We start from the raw sequence: 18201 nt of genomic DNA on the forward strand, positions 1-18201 counted from the left end.
ATAGGCAGAATGCTTTGGTGAAGGAGGGTCCCATGAACAAACACATTTATGAAATATTTTTATGGCCACATCTTTGAAATTCGTAGTGCTAAGTGGCATATTAAAGGTCCTATAAAATCTTATAGTAAAAATGTTCTTAATTCTGTTTCTAAACTTTTTCATTCTTGGACTCCTTTTTTTCAAACTTTAATTTCCTGAGGAAATTGTCATTGTTCTAGGGGGACACATTTTGAGGAAATGCAGAGCTAGGTTGCTATTTTATTTAGTTGGTTTTGGTTTTTTTGCGTCTAATGGAATTGCGTAAAAGCATCAAGTAAAATCTTTTTCATGTTCTCTTCATCATTTAGCACTGTCAAAGCACACATTAAACATCATATACCTAAATCTGTCATTGCGAGCCTCCCTCCCACCCAGTTGTTTGACCTCAGCAAATGATTAAATGATTAATATTATCTGCTGTTGCTCAATAGTACATTAGTGCACTAAAATAAAAACAGCTTTTTAACTGCTGTTCTTGTTTGTTTCCTTAATTTTACAGTCCTTAAATGTAAAGTAGAAGTGCATGAAAATTTTGTCTAGTAGAAAGTTTTTATAGAAAATGTCTAGCTACACTGCTTAATAAATGAATCTCATCTGCTTGAAGATTAACAGTAAACTCTAGATTAGTAAAATAAGAGTTTTATTTTCTCTTTACCTAAAAATACTTCTTGAAGGTACTTCAATCTCTTGGTCCAGGCAAATTTGGTTTTGTGTATTCTTAAATATAATTTTATAGACTAATGTGTTCTTGGATTTACCATGGCATGAAAATTTAATATAAAGCAGTTGGGACAGCTAGCAAGGTGGCAGCAGAATAAGGAGCTCCTAGAGTCAATTCCTGCTACAGGGCATTTAGTAAACACCCAAAACTATCTGGAGCTTGCTGAAGCAGCTGTTCAGGGGCTCAAGGAAGCCAGAAGAGCATTCTGCCACGTTCTGGAAGGAATGGAAGGAGGAGACTACCCATCTGCAGAGAAGACTTGTAAGTAGAGCCCTCCACGCCATGGAGGCCGTGCTAATCCTCCACTGGAGGCACAAGCCGCCTCGGGATCTGTTCCATGGCTGGAATTGAAAGCTCCACTTCTCAAAAATGGGGGAGGAAGAGACAGTTGGACACCAGTTTGAGCTACCGATGAGTAAGTAACAGCGGGCTAAAGTATAATCCTGAGAATAGCTGAAGTGTGAACCTATCCAAGTCAGAAAGAGGCCAGGAGCCACCATCTTAACACCACACCTGGCACAAGGGGAAGCGGGATGGACTGAAAATCACAGTGCTGGTGGGGACCAGCTTCTTTCCATCCAGATCAGATTGCAGGTCTAGCCTGAGCCACAGCCCCACCTCTGGAAGGAAGGAAGCTGTGGGAACCTGGGCCAGCCTCTCTGGGAAATTACTGGCCAAGTCACAGAATCCAGTGATTGTCCTACTGTGGCAGCACAAGCTGCCCCATGCAGCTATTCTGTGGCTGGAATTGGAAGCTCCATTTCCCAAAAACAGGAGGAAACGGTTGACTGCTGATTTTGGGTACTTATTGGTAGACTTGGCTGGCTAACGTATAACTCTGGGAATAGCTGGGGTGTGAATCTGCCCAAGTTGGAAAGATGCCGGTAGCCACCATTGACTCTGCCTCCAGCCTGAGAGGAAGCTGGGCTGACCTAAAATCACAGTGACAGTAGAAACCAGTTTCTTTCACCCAGATCATCATGCAACACTAGATTAGGCTCAGCCCCAACTCTGGCAGGGAGGAGACTCAGGAGCCCTGCACCAGCCTATCCAGGTAACTACAGGTACCTTTGGTTGGCATAGACTGAATAATTGGAAATCTACCAGGGCAACTGTGGTCATCTTGGACCCATACTGCATAGCTTGCTGCCCACACCTGTAGCTCAATCCCCACCACAGGCAGGGGAGAAAGAGGTATGAAGCTTCATCAGTCTCTCTGGGCAACTATAGCCTAGGCCTGCATAACGTGGGTTATTCCACACAGCTGTGGCTCTGTCCCTACCCTGACGAAGGAGAAAGTTGGGAGAAACTTCATTGGTCCCTGGGTCAGTGAGGGGAGCTTGAGGCTCCACAGCTTATAGCACCAACTACATCCTTGGCTCCTACTACATAATTAGCAAGGGCAAGAAAGCCCTCAACTAAAGGGAGAAACTGCACCAAGAATAAATACATCTAGTAAACCAGATTCCAAAACACCAACAAATAAGTTAAAATCCACACCAAGAAACAGGAAGATATGGCCCAGTTAAAGGAACAAGATAACCCTCCAGATAACATAAAGGAGTTGAGATAACTAATCAAAGATATTCAAACAAACTTTAATTCAATTAGATAAATATTTGAAGAGATAATGTTAAGTGCTGATTTCTCACCAGAAACCATCGTGGCAAAAAGACAGTGTATGATGTATTTAAGATGCTACAAAAGAAAAACTCGCAGCCAAGAATCTTGTATCCAGCAAGATTGTCTTTCAAAAATGGGGGGTAGTTTAGAATATTCACAGATAAACAGAAACTGAGAGAATTTATAATCAAGAGACCAGATATCCAGGAAATACTAAAAGGTGTGCTGGACCCTGAAAAGAAAAGACAGGAGAGAGAGGCCTGGAAGAGATTCTAGAAATGAAGATTATATCAATAAAAGTAACTGAAAATGTCAAAAGACTGGTGAAAATAAAATATGACAGATAAAACTCAAATAGGGATAAACTTAACCAACAGTGTAAAGCACCTGCATTCAGAAAACTGTAACTCAGTGTTAAATCAAAAAAGGCCTAAATAACTGGAAGAACGTTACATGCTCATGGATTAGAGGACTAAGTATCATTGGGATGTCAATTCTACTCAAATTGATACACAGATTCAATGCAATCCCAATAAAAATTCCACCAGCATTAAAAGAAAAATTGAAAACACAATATTCAAATTTATTTGGAAGGCTAAGGGGTCCTGAAAGCCAGAAACATCATAAAAAAGAAAAGCGAACCCTCATCTCCAGACTTTAAATCATATTACCTAGCTATAGTGGTCAAAACAGCATGTTACTGGCATAAAGCCAGACACATAGACTAGACCAATGGAACCAAATTGATGGTTCGGAAACAGACCCTCACACATGCATGGTCAAGTGATTTTTGACTAGCCTGTCAAACCCACACAGCTGAGGCAGAACAGTCCCTTCAACAAATGGTGCTGAAAGAATTGGATATCCATAGCCGAAAGAAGACCCCTATCTCACACCTTTTCCAAGAATTAACTCAAAATAGATCAAAAACCTAAAAATAAGAGCAAGAACCATAAAACTTCTGAAAGTAGAAAAATATCTTCAAGACTTGGTGGTAGGTGGTGGATTCTTAAAGGCTTTAAGAGGAGGACTGAGATGGACTACTGATGTTTAATGTATGTAGAAGTTTTAAATAGCTTTACTGTAAAGGTGTGAAAATGTAGAGTGGATGGTAGCACATAGTGAGTAACAGCTAGTTTATAAATGGGGATGTGGCTGAAAGTAGTAGTCGAGGTATATAAATGCCAGTTGACAGAATACTAGAGAATAATCCAGGAACTGAATTGAACAGTAAACCAAGAGGTGGATGAGAATTACGGTTGATGGGACAGATGCAAGAGTGTCCTTTGTGAGTTAGAGCAAATGTACATCACTAATGCAGGGTGGTGGGAATGTGGAGAAGCATGGGAAAAATACAGCTGGAGTAACCTATGGACCGTGGTTAGCAGTAATTAAATTCTTGCGTCTGTGCAAAAGATTTACCATGTTAATGATGCAGTATGGAAAATGTGAGTCAAATGTACACTGTGGACATGGTAACAATCAGATGATAATATCTGTAGCAAATGTTCCACCACAGTGTGATGTGTTTTTGGAGGGGTGTTGTTTGGGAATTCTGCACATGTACATGATTGTTTTATAAGTTTACAACTTCTGTCTTAAACAATTTTATTTAAAAAATAATAATAGGGTGGGTTGGGGGGGAAATACTCCAAGGTATTTCTTTCATAATCTGTATTCTTTCATAATCTGTAACAAACAAGTCACAACAATGCAAGGTGTTGGTGGAGGGTTGGTGTATGATGTTATTCATGATGCCCTGCATGATATTATGCTTGTTTGCTTTGTAAGTTCACAACTTTTACTATACACTTAATTATTTATGTATGTTTATATATAAATGATATAAAGATAATCGGGTTGGTTGGGGACAAATTCTTTGGTTAGTAGTAATATTTTGCCAGTGGTCTTTAATCATTAGTTAAAAATGTTTAAGAACAATTCAGGTTATTGGTAGGGTGAGCTATGAGAGTCCTGTATGGTGTTATATATGTTTGTAAGTTCACAGCGCCTATTATACACTTCTTGTTTATGTAAGTTAATGTATGAGTACTATACTTCAATAAATTAATATAAAAAAATAAAAGCAATTGGTATCTAGGATGATACATGAATGAGTTAAATTCTGAAAGCATTACTGAAATTGTATTTTAATTTTGTAGTAACCAGTGGCAGGCTGTGCACAACTAAGAATCTTGGAACATTTTCTTGAAGGACCCAAATCATTTTTTTAAGATTTATTTTATTTACTTATTTCTCTTCTCCCCCCTCCCCTCATTGTTTGTAATTGTCTGCTCTCTGTGCTCTGTGTCTGTGGTCTTCTTTTTTCTTAAGAGGCACTGGGAGCCAAACCCGGGACCTCAGGTGTTGTAGGAGGGCACCCAACTGCTTAAGCCACATCTGCTTCAGCAAATAATCTTGATTTTTTTTTTTCAATTTTTTCAATTTTTATTTCATTTTAGCTGCATTGGGTGTTCAGCAGCCATCACTCCTTGGAGCATCTCCAACTATTTATACACAGCAAACTGCATTGGCGGCGGCAGGCCTTACCACACAAACTCCGACAAACTATCAGTTAACTCAGACTGCAGCATTGCAGCAACAAGCCGCAGCTGCAGCAGCTGCATTGCAACAGGTAAATCCATAATAGATTTTATTATGTGACATAGAAAAATTTATGAAAATCTGAGTAGCCAGGGTCTCTATCTTCACTTTTTTAAAGAGTGAAGGAAGGATTGTGGGCTTTTATTATATTTACCATTGTTTTTGTTTTTCTGATGATAAAATTTGTATATGCCCAGCACACAGAGAATTGTAGAGGCACAGTTAGAATTCTTCAGTTCTAATATTTTAATTATTTGAACAAAATTCAATACTTGATGGATCCTAGAGCATAAGTAATAACTTTTATTTTAGACAGTTCCGGAAATTTATTTTTTGTGCAATTCTGGCTTGGTATTTGTGTGAATGTGTATCACTTACTGAGAATGAATAAAATGACTAATTACCTGTATTTTTCTTTAAAATTTTTAAAAAAATTTTTCAGCAATATTCACAACCTCAACAGACCTTGTATAGTGTGCAACAACAGGTTAGTTTATATTTTTCATGTTAAGAACTGATTTTAAAATAGCCATTTGTTTCAAATTCAGTTGATAGAGATTTCAGTTCCTATTAGGTACCTTTAATGTGTGATGAATTTTTTGCGGGTGGGGGAAATGAGGTAGGTTAAAAAAGAAAAAGTGCAAGAGAAAGGGAAATAGAAAAAAGGTTTTGAAAACCCATCTCCTTAATTAGCAGTCAGTCTTTGTCATATTGTGTCTAACGAAGTATGTATTGAATAATCTGGAAAGAATAACTTTGTAAAATTACTGAATCTTTTGCCTTCTACTCCTGTCTGTAAATTCTAGCTCTACTCTGCTGCACTGGATGACATGTGAAAATGAAAGTCCTTTTTTTTCCATCTGAAGCTTAAACCTTAGAACCGGCTTTCGTCTGTGTCGCGCCCTCCCCTTCCATCGCCTCCCGCTTTTTCCCCCCTCATACAACTATTGAAACTGCAGGGAACCTTCTGCTTGATGTTCTAACCCCTACTTCCAAGACACATTTGAACGTTTTGAAAATCCCTGACTTAACACTATAAAAGACAAGTTTCCTTGGCCTCTTTTCCCTAGATACTTTATTAATGTCCCTTGAGGTCTTAAGATTTGTGATGGCAGGAAGAGGTAAGGAGAACTCTTTTAAAGGGAAGCATGTCAAGGGAAAAAGAGTTTGCTCCCCTGAAGTCTAGATAGGCTCTAGCCTACGCACCTATTCTAGCACCTATTCTATTGTTTTCCCTGGCTAGGAGGTAGTCATTAGTTCTTCTTAGTGCCTGAACCATTAAGTTGTTTTAGGAAAGTAGAGCCAGCAGTAGAGAAAAGGGATGGATAAGAGAGAAAGGGACCAAAAAGTAGATCCAAAGACACTATGGAGAAGCTTGAAGCTTCTTAATCCATAACTCTTGTCCTGGAACCATGGCCCAATTTCATCCTTGGCTTAAGTCCTTTGGGGCTTGAAAAACATTGTATTTTCCCAGAAGAGTACAGTATCTCACTAATAGTTGTTTTTGTTTTTTGTTTTTTACTTTTTTTTTTTTTACAATAGTTTTAACACTCTAAAAATCTGACAAGAAATTGATCTCAAAATTGGCTGTCTTCAAAATATCCTTAGATTTACTTTAGTACTGTTATGAAATAGTTATATTAAAGATTACAATGTATTAGTTTGAACCAATTGAAAATGGCAGTATGTACTCTTCATGATTTTTAAAAATGGAGTTATTCAGCTATACTTGACTTACAGAAAATATAATTTGGTATGCTTTAGCCTCTATTAAGTGACCCCAGGTAAACTGAGTTTTTAAATTAGAACATTATATAGGTTCTTCTTTCCTAGCCTAAGTGAATTTTCTACTTCAGAGATTTATTTTTTTAACTTCTCCCCTTCCACCAATTCCTTTAACTTAACAAAATTTAACTTTTGACTGTTAAATTTTGCCATTGCCATAGACACCTAATGGCAGAGTATTTGGTCTTTTCATGGGCCCTGTGCTTTGGGCAAATCTATCAAAATTGCTTTTCATTTTAGGCACATGTATTGATGGAATGACCAGTGGTGGGTTGTTTTTTTGTTTCATTTTGTTTTTTTTTTAATACAGGTAGCATAAGGGTGATAATCTGAATCATTTCTGTAACATGGTAATTAATGTGTCTTAGAACAAGAAATCTTCCCCTCTAGGAACCTGTGGTTTTGTGTGTGTGTGTGTGTGTGTGTGTGGTGGGGGCAGGTAGGAGGGTGTTAATCCTGTGGAATAACAACAAAAATCTATTTTGATTGAATGCCTGTTATTCAATGAATATTTGAATGTCAGGTTTGCAGTTGGTAGAAAGAATAAACCATATACATTTAATGACCCCTGTTACTTTTCACATTTTTTAGAAATAGTTTTTACTAGGAATTTTTCCTTTTATAAAGCACTTTTAAAATGACAATTCTGATTCATTTCTTTTTCTTTTGTGTGTGTGTGTATGTGTTTTCTTTTTTCAGTTACAGCAACCCCAGCAGACCCTTTTAACACAGGTTAGTTTGATATTACTTTTTTCTTTTGAATATCTGAGTTGAGTAGACCAAAATTTTATTCATATCTTGTTTTTGTATTTGTTAGATTCACATAATAGATTAGCAGTAATAATGTTAAGTAAACATGGAAGGTATATTGGTTTTTGGTTTTGGTTTTACTTTTGTTTTCTTTCATGCTTTTTAATTGTGGGCCTACCTGTGATTTAATAAAAAGAGGTTTTATTTTAAACTTCATACTGATTTTAATCTTTCCATTTTCTTTGTAGCTAATATTTTTAAGGGAATCTTTTGCATATGTTTTCTTTTTTAGCTTGGCCTTAGTAGGGGGAGTTGTTGTGTTACCTTATCAACGTAATTTTTTAGTAGCTTTCAAAATTTTTTGAAGTTTTGATATGTAGTGCTAATTTTCCATACAATTACTAACTTCTCACGAAGGAAGAGTACAGATCTGTATTTATTTAAAATTTACTGCTCAATAAAGCAACTTGACCATGTCTAAAAATTTTTTTTATTGTACCTCTGAAATATTTTAGTGAGCAGTTCCACTTCTGAGAATTTGTCCTAAAATCCCTACACTCACACATGTAAAATGACAGATGAAATAGGAAAGAGTTAGGAACAACCTAAATGTCTTAATTAGTGGATCAGTTTAATAAGTTATGGTATGTACCAGGAGTCAGCAAACTCTGTAAAGTGCCAAATAGTAAATATTCTAGGCTTTGAAAGGGCACTTATGGTTTCTGTTGAATATTTGTGTGTGTGTGTGTGTGTGTTTTCCCCAACCCTTTAAAAGTATAAAAACCATTTTTAGCTTATAGGCTATATAAAACTGCCTTCAGGATGAATTTGGCCCATGGGCCATACTTTGCTGATTCCTGGTATGTCCATAGTGGAATAGCCTATGTAGCTGTTAAAATGGAAGAGAAATTTATATACTGACTGATGTAGAAAGATAGCCTAGATGTGAATTGGAAGAAAAGGTATATTGCCATATATATTAATATGCTTCCATTTATATAAAAAAGAGGGGAGGTGTAACTACTGTCAGTGATTGCCTTATGAATAGGGAACCTGGGTAGCAGAGGAAAGGGGTAAGACAAGCTTTTCACTGTATACCCTTTTAAACATTTTTTATTTTTGAAGCCATTAATTTTTAAAAATAAAGTATAGGGGAAGTGGACTTGGCTCAGCAATAGAGCATCCGCCTACCACATGGGAGGTCCACGGTTCAAACCCAGGGCCTCCTTGACCTATGTGAAGCTGGCCCACGCACAGTGCTGATGCGTGCAAGGAATGCCCTGCCACTCGGGTGTCCCCCACGTAGGAGAGCCCCACGCGCAAGGAGTGTGCCCCGTAAGGAGAGCCACCCAGTGCAAAAGAAAGTCCAGCCTGCCCAGGAGTGGCACTACACACTCAGAGAGCTGATGCAGCAAGATGACACAACAAAAAGAGACACATTCCTGGTGCCACTGACAAGAATACAAGCGGACACAGAAGAACACACAGCAGATGGACACAGAGAACAGACAACTGAGGCAGCGGGGGTGAGGGGGGAAGGGGAGATAAATAAATAAAAATAAATCTTTAAAAAATAAAAATAAAAAATAAAAAAAGTATAATTATACTCAGTATCTGTTTTTATTAAACAAAGAACTACAATTGACCAACACCTATCCCTTAATAGAATTTCCAAATTAAGTAGAAAAGGTGAAAAAGATTATCTTTCCTAGGAATAGCATTTCCCAAGTGTACCCCATAGAACATTAGTGTCTTGAGATATTACAGAGATTCCATAAGAAAATAATTTTGAGATCAAAGTTTAAGAAATGCTGAGTTTTTATACCATACATATATATGGCATTCCTAAGTCTTTATTGTGCCAGTGTGGATTTTTAATTTCTAATAGGATGCTAAAATACGCAGTTTTTTTGTTTGTTTCTTGTGTTTTTTTTTTCAAATTATTGAAGTTGGAGGTTTTCAGAACATGCATAAAGTATAGTGTTTCCATATATCCCCCCTCACACAAAGTTTTCTGTTATTGACATTTTGCTTTAGTGTTTTGCCTTTGTTACAATTCACAAAATAATGTTATTGCAATTATGCTATTAATGCTATTAAATTTAGCCCACAGTTTACATTAGCGTTCACTCTGTATTGTACAGTTCTTTGGGTTTTGTGTGTGTGCGTTAGCTTCTATATAACCTAAAATTCCCCTTTTTTTCTTTTTGCTACACGTTTCTTAAACTCTTTGGACCATGGAACCTTTTTTACCTTGGAGTAACCTGTGAAAACACTCATCTCGGGGAACTTGATGAAAAAGGACTAAAATAACTTACAACTTTTCAAGAGTTGATTCTTTACCTTCAAAGCACACACATTTTCAAACTTCACACAAATTTTAATATTTTGGGTTGGTTTTAAGTAATTTATTTTTTAGACAATTTTAAGTCATTAACTTAATTCAATGTTGATTTTGTTTTATAGCCAGCTGTTGCACTGCCTACAAGCCTTAGCCTGTCTACTCCTCAACCAGCAGCACAGATAACTGTATCATATCCAACACCAAGGTCAAGTCAGCAACAAACCCAACCTCAGAAGCAGCGTGTTTTCACAGGGGTGGTTACAAAGCTACATGATACCTTTGGTTTTGTGGATGAGGATGTATTCTTTCAGCTTAGGTAAACGTCATAAGGTGTTGAGAGATGCCATCTTGTATTTAGCACTGTTACATTGATAAAAGCACCTGCTTAAAAAAAAATAGCACCTGCTTAATTGTGCTTCATGGGTTAGCTATAATTTAATATATGATTATTATATAATGTAATTTAATTTGTGATTATGGTTTAGCTGTAATTTCTTTCTAATCATTCAACTTTTATTATATTGGTACCTGTGACCTTTTTTGATGGAAAATGTGATAAAGGATATCTTAATTGAACAAACTACTTATGGTGATTCTTTCTCTTTTATAGGCATTAGATAAATGAGGAGGTTTAATATTTGATGAACTAATATGTTTACAGTAGTGATGGTTTTTTTGTTTTTGTTTTAGCATTTAATTGTTTCAAATTCAAAATAATAAAATAACAGGAAAAAGGCAACTCAGCAAGTTATGGAAGCATTACTCCTAAAAAGTTCTCTCCAGGCACTTTTATCTCATCTATTTCCAACTATTAACTCAGTTGTTCTGGTGTTCAGAAAGATACACAGATGAACACAGATTAAATCATGTATTCAAGGTCTCTATTAATAAAAAAAATTGAAGAGGAAAAAGATACTTATTTAAATCTTAAAAAAACAAATCCCATATTCTTTTTTTTAACCTTTAGCATTAATATAGTATCAACTTGGCTTTTGCTGCAAAAACATTACAGTACTGTTAATTACAGTCTATAAATTACATTTACTACACTTTTCCCATTAGCACCACTTTCTTAACACCTTGTAGAAGATTATTGCTGTATTTATATTATTAAGCTTAGTCCTTATCTACTGCCAAAATCGTTTAACATTCCCTATATTATCCTCAAGCATGTTATCAAATATGTTGGTTTGGTGAACTAACATGTTTACAGTACTGTTTTGATAGCTTTTTGGTAGTTGCAGGAAATATGAATTTCCTTAGCTATTTCAAATATATTTCTAATGAACTTAAAAACTACTGTATTTGGAAATTGAATTTAGTTACCATGTAAGTTTTTTTTTGTCCTGGTGATCGTTTTTGCCTCTTGTTGGAGATGTTTTTCCTCCTCTCTGCATTTCTCTCATCTTTCCAGAACCAAAGCTAATCTTACTCTTGGTTTATAGAAGTTAGGAAATTCTATATAGGGACATAATATTAGAAGAATATGGAGTGGTAAATTACTTCTTACATTGCAAACTTTGTGTTTATCTAGAGACAGTGAGTCTCAAGATCAGTTCTAAAATAAATATATCTAGGATATATATTTACTTCTTAAATCTTTATATGCTTTCGTTTTAGATATAGTTTAAAATATTAAGTATAAAATCTTTTTTCCTTTTTTAAATTTTTTCACCTTAAATTTTTTATTTTGAGATAATCCCAAACCTACAGGACAGATGCAAAAACAATACAAAAACAGTACAGGGAATTCCAGCATACCTGGGGAGGTGTCGCTTTTAATTGTGTTTATATTTACCTTCATTTTTTTTATGTGTTTTGCAGTGCTGTCAAAGGGAAAACACCCCAGATGGGTGACAGAGTATTGGTTGAAGCTACTTATAATCCTAATATGCCTTTTAAATGGAATGCACAAAGAATTCAAACTCTACCAAATCAGGTAAATAAAATATTTTGAGTTAGATATTATAGAAACTAGGTAATTGAGTCGTCCAGTTCACAAGGATTTTTATTTTTCATGGTATTTTATTTCTTTATTTTTGTTAAGAATCAGTCCCAAACTCAACCTTTACTGAAGACTCCTCCTGCCGTACTTCAGCCGATTGCACCGCAGACTACATTTGGTGTTCAGGCTCAGCCCCAGCCCCAGTCTCTGCTGCAAGCACAGATTTCAGCAGCTTCTATTACACCACTGTTGCAGACACAGCCACAGCCTTTATTACAGCAACCACAACAGAAAGGTATTACATGCAATAAAGTATCTTTGCCAGTTCATTGAATTTGTGAATTTAAAACAAATATCAGGTAGACTAAAGCTGCACTTTATATAAAGTGGTTCCATTTAAAGATTTATTTAGTTATTTTTGTTTATTTCTTCCCCAATTGTCTGCTCTCTGTGTCCATTCATTGTGTGTTCTTCTGTGACCGCTTTTATCCTTACCAGTGGCACCGGGACTCTGTGCATCTTTTTGTTGCATCATCTTGTGTCAGCTCTCCGAATGTGTGGCACCATTCTTGGGCAGACTGCACTTTCCTTCGCGCTGGGCGGCTCTCCTTATGGGGCACACTCCTTGCATGGGGGAACACCCCTGCGTGGCAAGGCACTCCTTGCGTGCATCAGCAGTGTGCATGGGCCAGCTCCACATGGGTCAAGGAGGCCTGGGGTTTAAACCGTGGCCCTCCCATGTGGTAGGTGGACGCCCTGTCCATTGGGCCAAGTCTGTTTCCCTATATAATCTTTTGTATAAGGTTTCTTCTCAGGTTTTTCATACTCTTCTATGTGGCTCTAGTTTGTTCATTTTCATTGTTGTATAGTGGTCCATTGAATGGGTGTTGTACAATTGAATGTATATTGTGTTTCGGGAAACATTTGGATGGTTTCTAGTTTTAGACTTTCTGAAAATGCTGCTATGAATGTTCTCATATGTGTTATGGGACAGTGTGTGCAAATTGTTGCAGTGCATATACTTTTGAGTGTAATTGTTGGATCAGAACTTAAATTTATCTTATTAGGTAATGCCAAACTGTTTCCAAGTTACTTGGTTCTTTAAAGGTTTATGATTTTTTTTTCTCATTTTCTCCTAAGAGTTTCTGTTTTCTAGTTGTGAATTGGGACTTAAAAAGCATTTTTCCCCTAACACTGTTGTAAGAAAAGATGTGGATTCTGTGAAAATATTCAACAAAGCAGTGTTTTGGTTGTGATGTGTCCCATGGACTCATTGGAAAATTGACATGAGCAATGAGGATAGACTGGGGAAAAAAAGGAAAGGAAAAAAGAAGTGTGATAGGATGGGTTGATTTTAGTGAAGTTGGGAATATGACAGGGATCGGTTGCTGAAGAGTAGGGTAGTCTTCTAGTGGCAATTATGACTCCTTTAGCCCTGCCAGCCCATGAATCTTTAGCTGGTGGAATATTTAATGTAAGAAACATAAGTTAGCAGTTCTTTTTTAATGTAAGAGTTTCTCACTTTTTTTTTTTTTTTTACCTTCCTTAATGACATAGACTTTAAAGAAACCTTGCTAGTTGACTTATAGATCCTAGGGAATGTTAAGTGTTCTGAATGTCCATGTCTTGATTCCTTGTGGAACTCTTTTATTTTGAAATCATTTCAAACTTTAAAGGATGTTGCAGAACTAGTACAGCGCATATACAGAGAACTCCAACATACACCTGCCCCCGATACCCAGATCCATCAATTTTAACCTTTTACCACATTTATTTTATCATTCTGTCTGTCTGACTTAGCTCTCCATTCATCAGTTTACTGAACATCTGAGAATAGTTGTATACATCATGTTTTTTAACATAGTACTTCATGTACATTTCCTAAGAACAAGTATATTCGTTTATGCATCCATCTTAAGTATAATTACTAAGTTGAAGAAATTTAACATGGGTATAAAACTTAGAGTCTATATTCCGGTTTTTTTCATATGTCCTAATAATGTCCATTTGAGTCTTTTCTCCTCCATTATTAGATCTGGTCTAAAATCATGTACTGAATTTAATTGTCACTGTCTCTTTAGTTGCTCTTTTTTTAAATTGCAGAAAGAAACACAAAATAAACTTTCCCGTTTCAACTACTCCCAAGCATACCATTTGATGGGATTAATCACATTCCTGTTATATTACCCTCACCACCATCCATAATCAAAACTTTCCCATTGCTCCAAACAGAAACCATTATTCATTAACTCCCCATTCCCTGAATCCATGCCCCTTGTAACCTGTACTCTATGTTCTGTCTCTTTAAGTTTGTATGTTCTGACTATTTAACATAAGTAGATCCTGCAATACTTGTCCTTTTGTTTCTGTTTTATTCACCATAATATCGTCAAGGTTCATTGTGAAGCAACATGTGTCAGAACTTCATTTTTTAAGGCTGAATATTATTTTGTATGTATGTGCCACATTTTGTTTATCCATTCACCTGTTTATGAATATTTGGGTTGCTTACACCTTTTGGCTATATTGTAAATTCTGTTACGAACATTGTTATACAAATATCTGTTTGAGTCCTCGCTTTCTACTGTTTTGGGTATATACCTAGAGGTGGAATTGCCAGGTCATATTATAGTTTTATGTTTAACTTTTTGAGACACCACCAAACTTTTCCCACAGTAGCTGCACCATTTACATTCCTACAAACAGCTTATGAGGGTTGCTATTTCTTCACATTCTTGCTAGCATTTATTTTCTGTGTTTAGTAATAGCCATTTTAGTGGGTTTGAGGTACCTTGTTGTGTTTTTACCTTATTTCTCTATTTACCAAATAAACTATAAACTAGAAGTTAAGTCTAAAGGCTTTTGGCATTTACATTGCAATTAATGCTTTGTAATTTTACCTATCAGTAATACGGCTTTGGCATTTGATACTTTGATTATATAGCATAGTGCTCTGTGACTCTTTGGGTTTATCCTATTTGGAGTTCTCAGAGTGTCTTGGGTGTGTATATTCATATCTTTTGTTAAATATGGAAAGTTTTCAGCCATTGTTTCTTTATTTTTTATTATTATTATGTTTTAAGATTTATTTTTTATTTATTTCTCTCCCCTTCCCCGCTGCCCCCCCCCCCGCCCCCAGTTGTCTGTTCTCTGTGTCCATTTGCTGTGTGTTCTTCTGTATTCTTATATTCTTGTCAGTGGCACTGGGAAACTGTCTCTTTTTTTGTTGCAACATCTTGCTGCATCAGCTCTCCGTGTGTCTGGCACCACTCTTGGGCAGGCTGCACTTTTTTTTGAAGGGGTGGCTCTCCTTCAGGGTGCACTCCTTGGTGTGGGGCTCTCCTATGTGGGGGACACGCCTGCGTGGCACGGCATTCCTTGTGCGCATCAGCACTGCCCGTGGGCCAGCTCACCACATGGGTCAGGAGGCTCTGGTTTTGAACCCTGGTCCTCCCAAATGGCAGGCGGACGCTCTATCAGTTGAGCCAAATCTGCTTCCCCATTATTTCTTTTAATATTCTCTTTGGCTCTTTCTTTCTTCTCCTTTTGGGACTCCAATAATGCATATATTAGTACACTTGATGGTGTCCCACAGGTTTCTTAGGTTCTGTTCAGTTTTTCTCGTTCTTCCTGCTCTTCAGACTAAATTCAATTGTGATATTGATATCTTCAAGTTTTCTGAATCTTTCTTCTGCCACCTCCAATCAATCTGCTCTTGAATCCCTCCAGGGAAATTGTACCTCTGTTGTTTTTTTTTGTTTGTTTCTGTTTTTGTTTTTTTTTTAAAGATTTATTTATTTAACGCCCCCCTCCCCCCCCCCCCCCCCCCCGGTTGTCTGTTCTCTGTGTCTGTTTCCTGCATCTTGTTTCTTTGTCCGCTTCTGTTGTCATCAGCACAGGAAGTGTGGGCGGCGCCATTCCTGGTCAGGCTGCACTTTCTTTCACGCAGGGCGGCTCTCCTTCCGGGCGCACTCCTTGCGCGTGGGGCTCCCCTACGCGGGGGACACCCCTGCGTGGCACGGCACTCCTTGCGCGCATCAGCACTGCACATGGGCCAGCTCCACACGGGTCAAGGAGGCCTGGGGTTTGAACCGCGGACCTCCCATGTGGTAGGCAGACGCCCTAACCACTGGGCCAAGTCCGCTTCCCTGTACATCTGTTATTTTCCTGATTTCTTTCAGTTCTTTGTCCATGTTTTCCCTTAAAAATTTGAATGTATTTGCAACCTTCTTTTAAAAGGCTGTCTGGTTTGTCCCAGGTCTGGTCCTCTTCATTAATGCTTTCCAATGCTTTAATATTCTCCTTTGCCTAGACTATCACTTCCTGTTTCTTTGTATGTTTTATAATGTTTTTTTGAAACCTGGAAATTTTGATATTTTAATGTGTTATCTCTGAATTTAGACTGGAGGTGCCTGTTCTTCAAGCTTGTATGCAGCTAGTGTTAATTTTTCTTCAATGCTAAGAAGTAACAAATTAAATTTAAAAAGAAAACACCTTTCTCAGTCTGCCTGTTGACATGTTCAAGTGCTCTCCTTCAGGGCTTATCCATACAGTGAGTTTAGAGAATAGCTCCAGGCCGAAGTTTAGGGGCCTCGCTGATCCTTTCTTTTACCTGCCTAGTCTTAAGCATTTTATACATGCTCCTGTGACCCTAGAAATTCCCCCATTTACACAGATACTAATGTCCTCTCTTCCCTAGGAAACAGTTTCATTATGGTGCTGGACACTGCTCTGTATTTCCTGCAGCCAGTAATCCCCTGCCTCAGGCAGCCATGACTTGACTATTCTCCCACAGCATGCTCCAGGATAGCTCTGTGAGCTAACTGCCTGCTATTCTTAGGGGAAGTTTTGTGATGGCAAGTCTGATATATGTCTCCTTATCCACCATAGAGATGGACTAGGCATACATGCTTCTAGTATGAGCATGAGAGTTTTACCCTTTTCCCTCTGGAACCAAGACCAGTTTCCTGGTAGTACGGGCTGGCTCTTTGTCCAGCCAGTGAAGGGATAGGGTAGGGGCCAGCTATGGCACCATGAGATCTCACCACTTTCAAGTAATATTTTTCTTGATTTGGGAGCTTGCTTTGTTTTTACAAGCCTTCAACTGTTTTCTGGAGGTTTGAAAAAGATGTGTCAGCCAGTTCTTGCTGCTTATTCAAACCTCTGGTGTGACAGAGCTCTGGCGCTTCTGCTACGGTTATCAGACTGGCTTTAGCAAATTAAAAAAAAAAACTTTTTAAATCTTTATGGTCTGAGGAAATATTGAGAGTAGAGTATTTTAATCCAAAGTTGTAGGAATTTGTTTTTGTTGTTGTTTTTTATTTATTCCCTCCCACCTCCAGCTGCCTGCTTTCTTTGTCCATTTGCTGTGTTCTTCTGTGTCCGCTTATATTCCTGTGTCCGCTTGCATTCTTATCAGCGGCACTGGGAATCTCTGTCCCTTTTTGTTGCGTCATCTTGCTGTCTTGCTCTGTCAGTTCTCCGTGTGTGTGGCACCTCTCCTGCGCAGGCTGCATTTTATTTTTCACGCAGGGTGGCTCTCCTTACGGGACACACTCCTTGGAGGTGGGGCACCCCTACATGGGGACATCCCTGCATGGCATGGCACTCCTTGCATGCATCAGCACTGCACTTGGGCCAGCTCATCACATGGGTCAGGAGGCCCTGGGTTTGAACCAAGTTGAGCCAGATCCACTTCCCGGAATTCGGTTTTTAACAACTGTCTTTCAAATATTTTCTTTCTATCCATAAAATATTTTAAGTTTACATTATACCAAAGGTGGTACAAATATACTATCCTACCTGGAAATAAAATAAATATTTAACTATTTTTAAGATAGTTGTTCTTTTTCTTTTTTTTTTTTTAAGATTTTTTAATTTTTTTATTTCTCTCCCCTTGCCCTCCACCCTGGTTGTCTGTTCTCCATGTCTATTTGCTGCATCTTCTTTGTCCGCTTCTGTTGTCAGCGGCACGGGAATCTTTGTTTCTTTATGTTGCGTCATCTTGGTAAGCTCTCCATGTGTGCGGTGCCATTCCTGGGCAGGCTGCACTTTCTTTCGTGCTGGGCAGCTCTCCTTACAGGGCGCGCTCCTTGTGTGTGGGGCTCCCCTTCACTCCTTGCATGCATCAGCACTGCGCATGGGCCAGCTCCACATGGGTCAAGGAGGCCCAGGGTTTGAACCGTGGACCTCCCATGTGGTAAACGGACGCCCTAACCACTGGGCCAAGTCCACCATCTTATTTTTCATTACTAGGAAGAATTTACCAAGACGATATCAGTTTTATAAAAATTATTATAAATTATGCTAACTTTTAAAAAAAGAAATTTTAGTGATTCCCAGTTTTTTGGTGGTATTCATATAGCAACAGTTTTTATCTGTAAAATGTAT

General features: G+C 37.8%; 1 protein-coding gene across 4 annotated transcripts in view; it reads left to right on the top strand.

The window, feature by feature from the left end:
* CCAR1 (cell division cycle and apoptosis regulator 1) overlaps positions 1-18201 on the top strand; it is a 66379-nt gene that overhangs the window by 7931 nt on the left and 40247 nt on the right. For 2 of the 4 annotated variants that reach the window (XM_004470526.5, XM_004470525.4), the window contains exons 3-8: positions 4846-5018; positions 5430-5474; positions 7472-7504; positions 9989-10182; positions 11691-11805; positions 11914-12106. In XM_004470526.5, coding sequence (XP_004470583.1) covers positions 4846-5018; positions 5430-5474; positions 7472-7504; positions 9989-10182; positions 11691-11805; positions 11914-12106 — 753 coding nt within the window. The remainder of the gene's footprint in view (positions 1-4845; positions 5019-5429; positions 5475-7471; positions 7505-9988; positions 10183-11690; positions 11806-11913; positions 12107-18201) is intronic. The other 2 variants (XM_004470528.4, XM_058298939.1) reach the window with 1 other exon arrangement.

This window comes from Dasypus novemcinctus, chromosome 6 (genome assembly GCF_030445035.2).
Source record: "Dasypus novemcinctus isolate mDasNov1 chromosome 6, mDasNov1.1.hap2, whole genome shotgun sequence".
Lineage (NCBI taxonomy): Eukaryota > Metazoa > Chordata > Mammalia > Cingulata > Dasypodidae > Dasypus > Dasypus novemcinctus.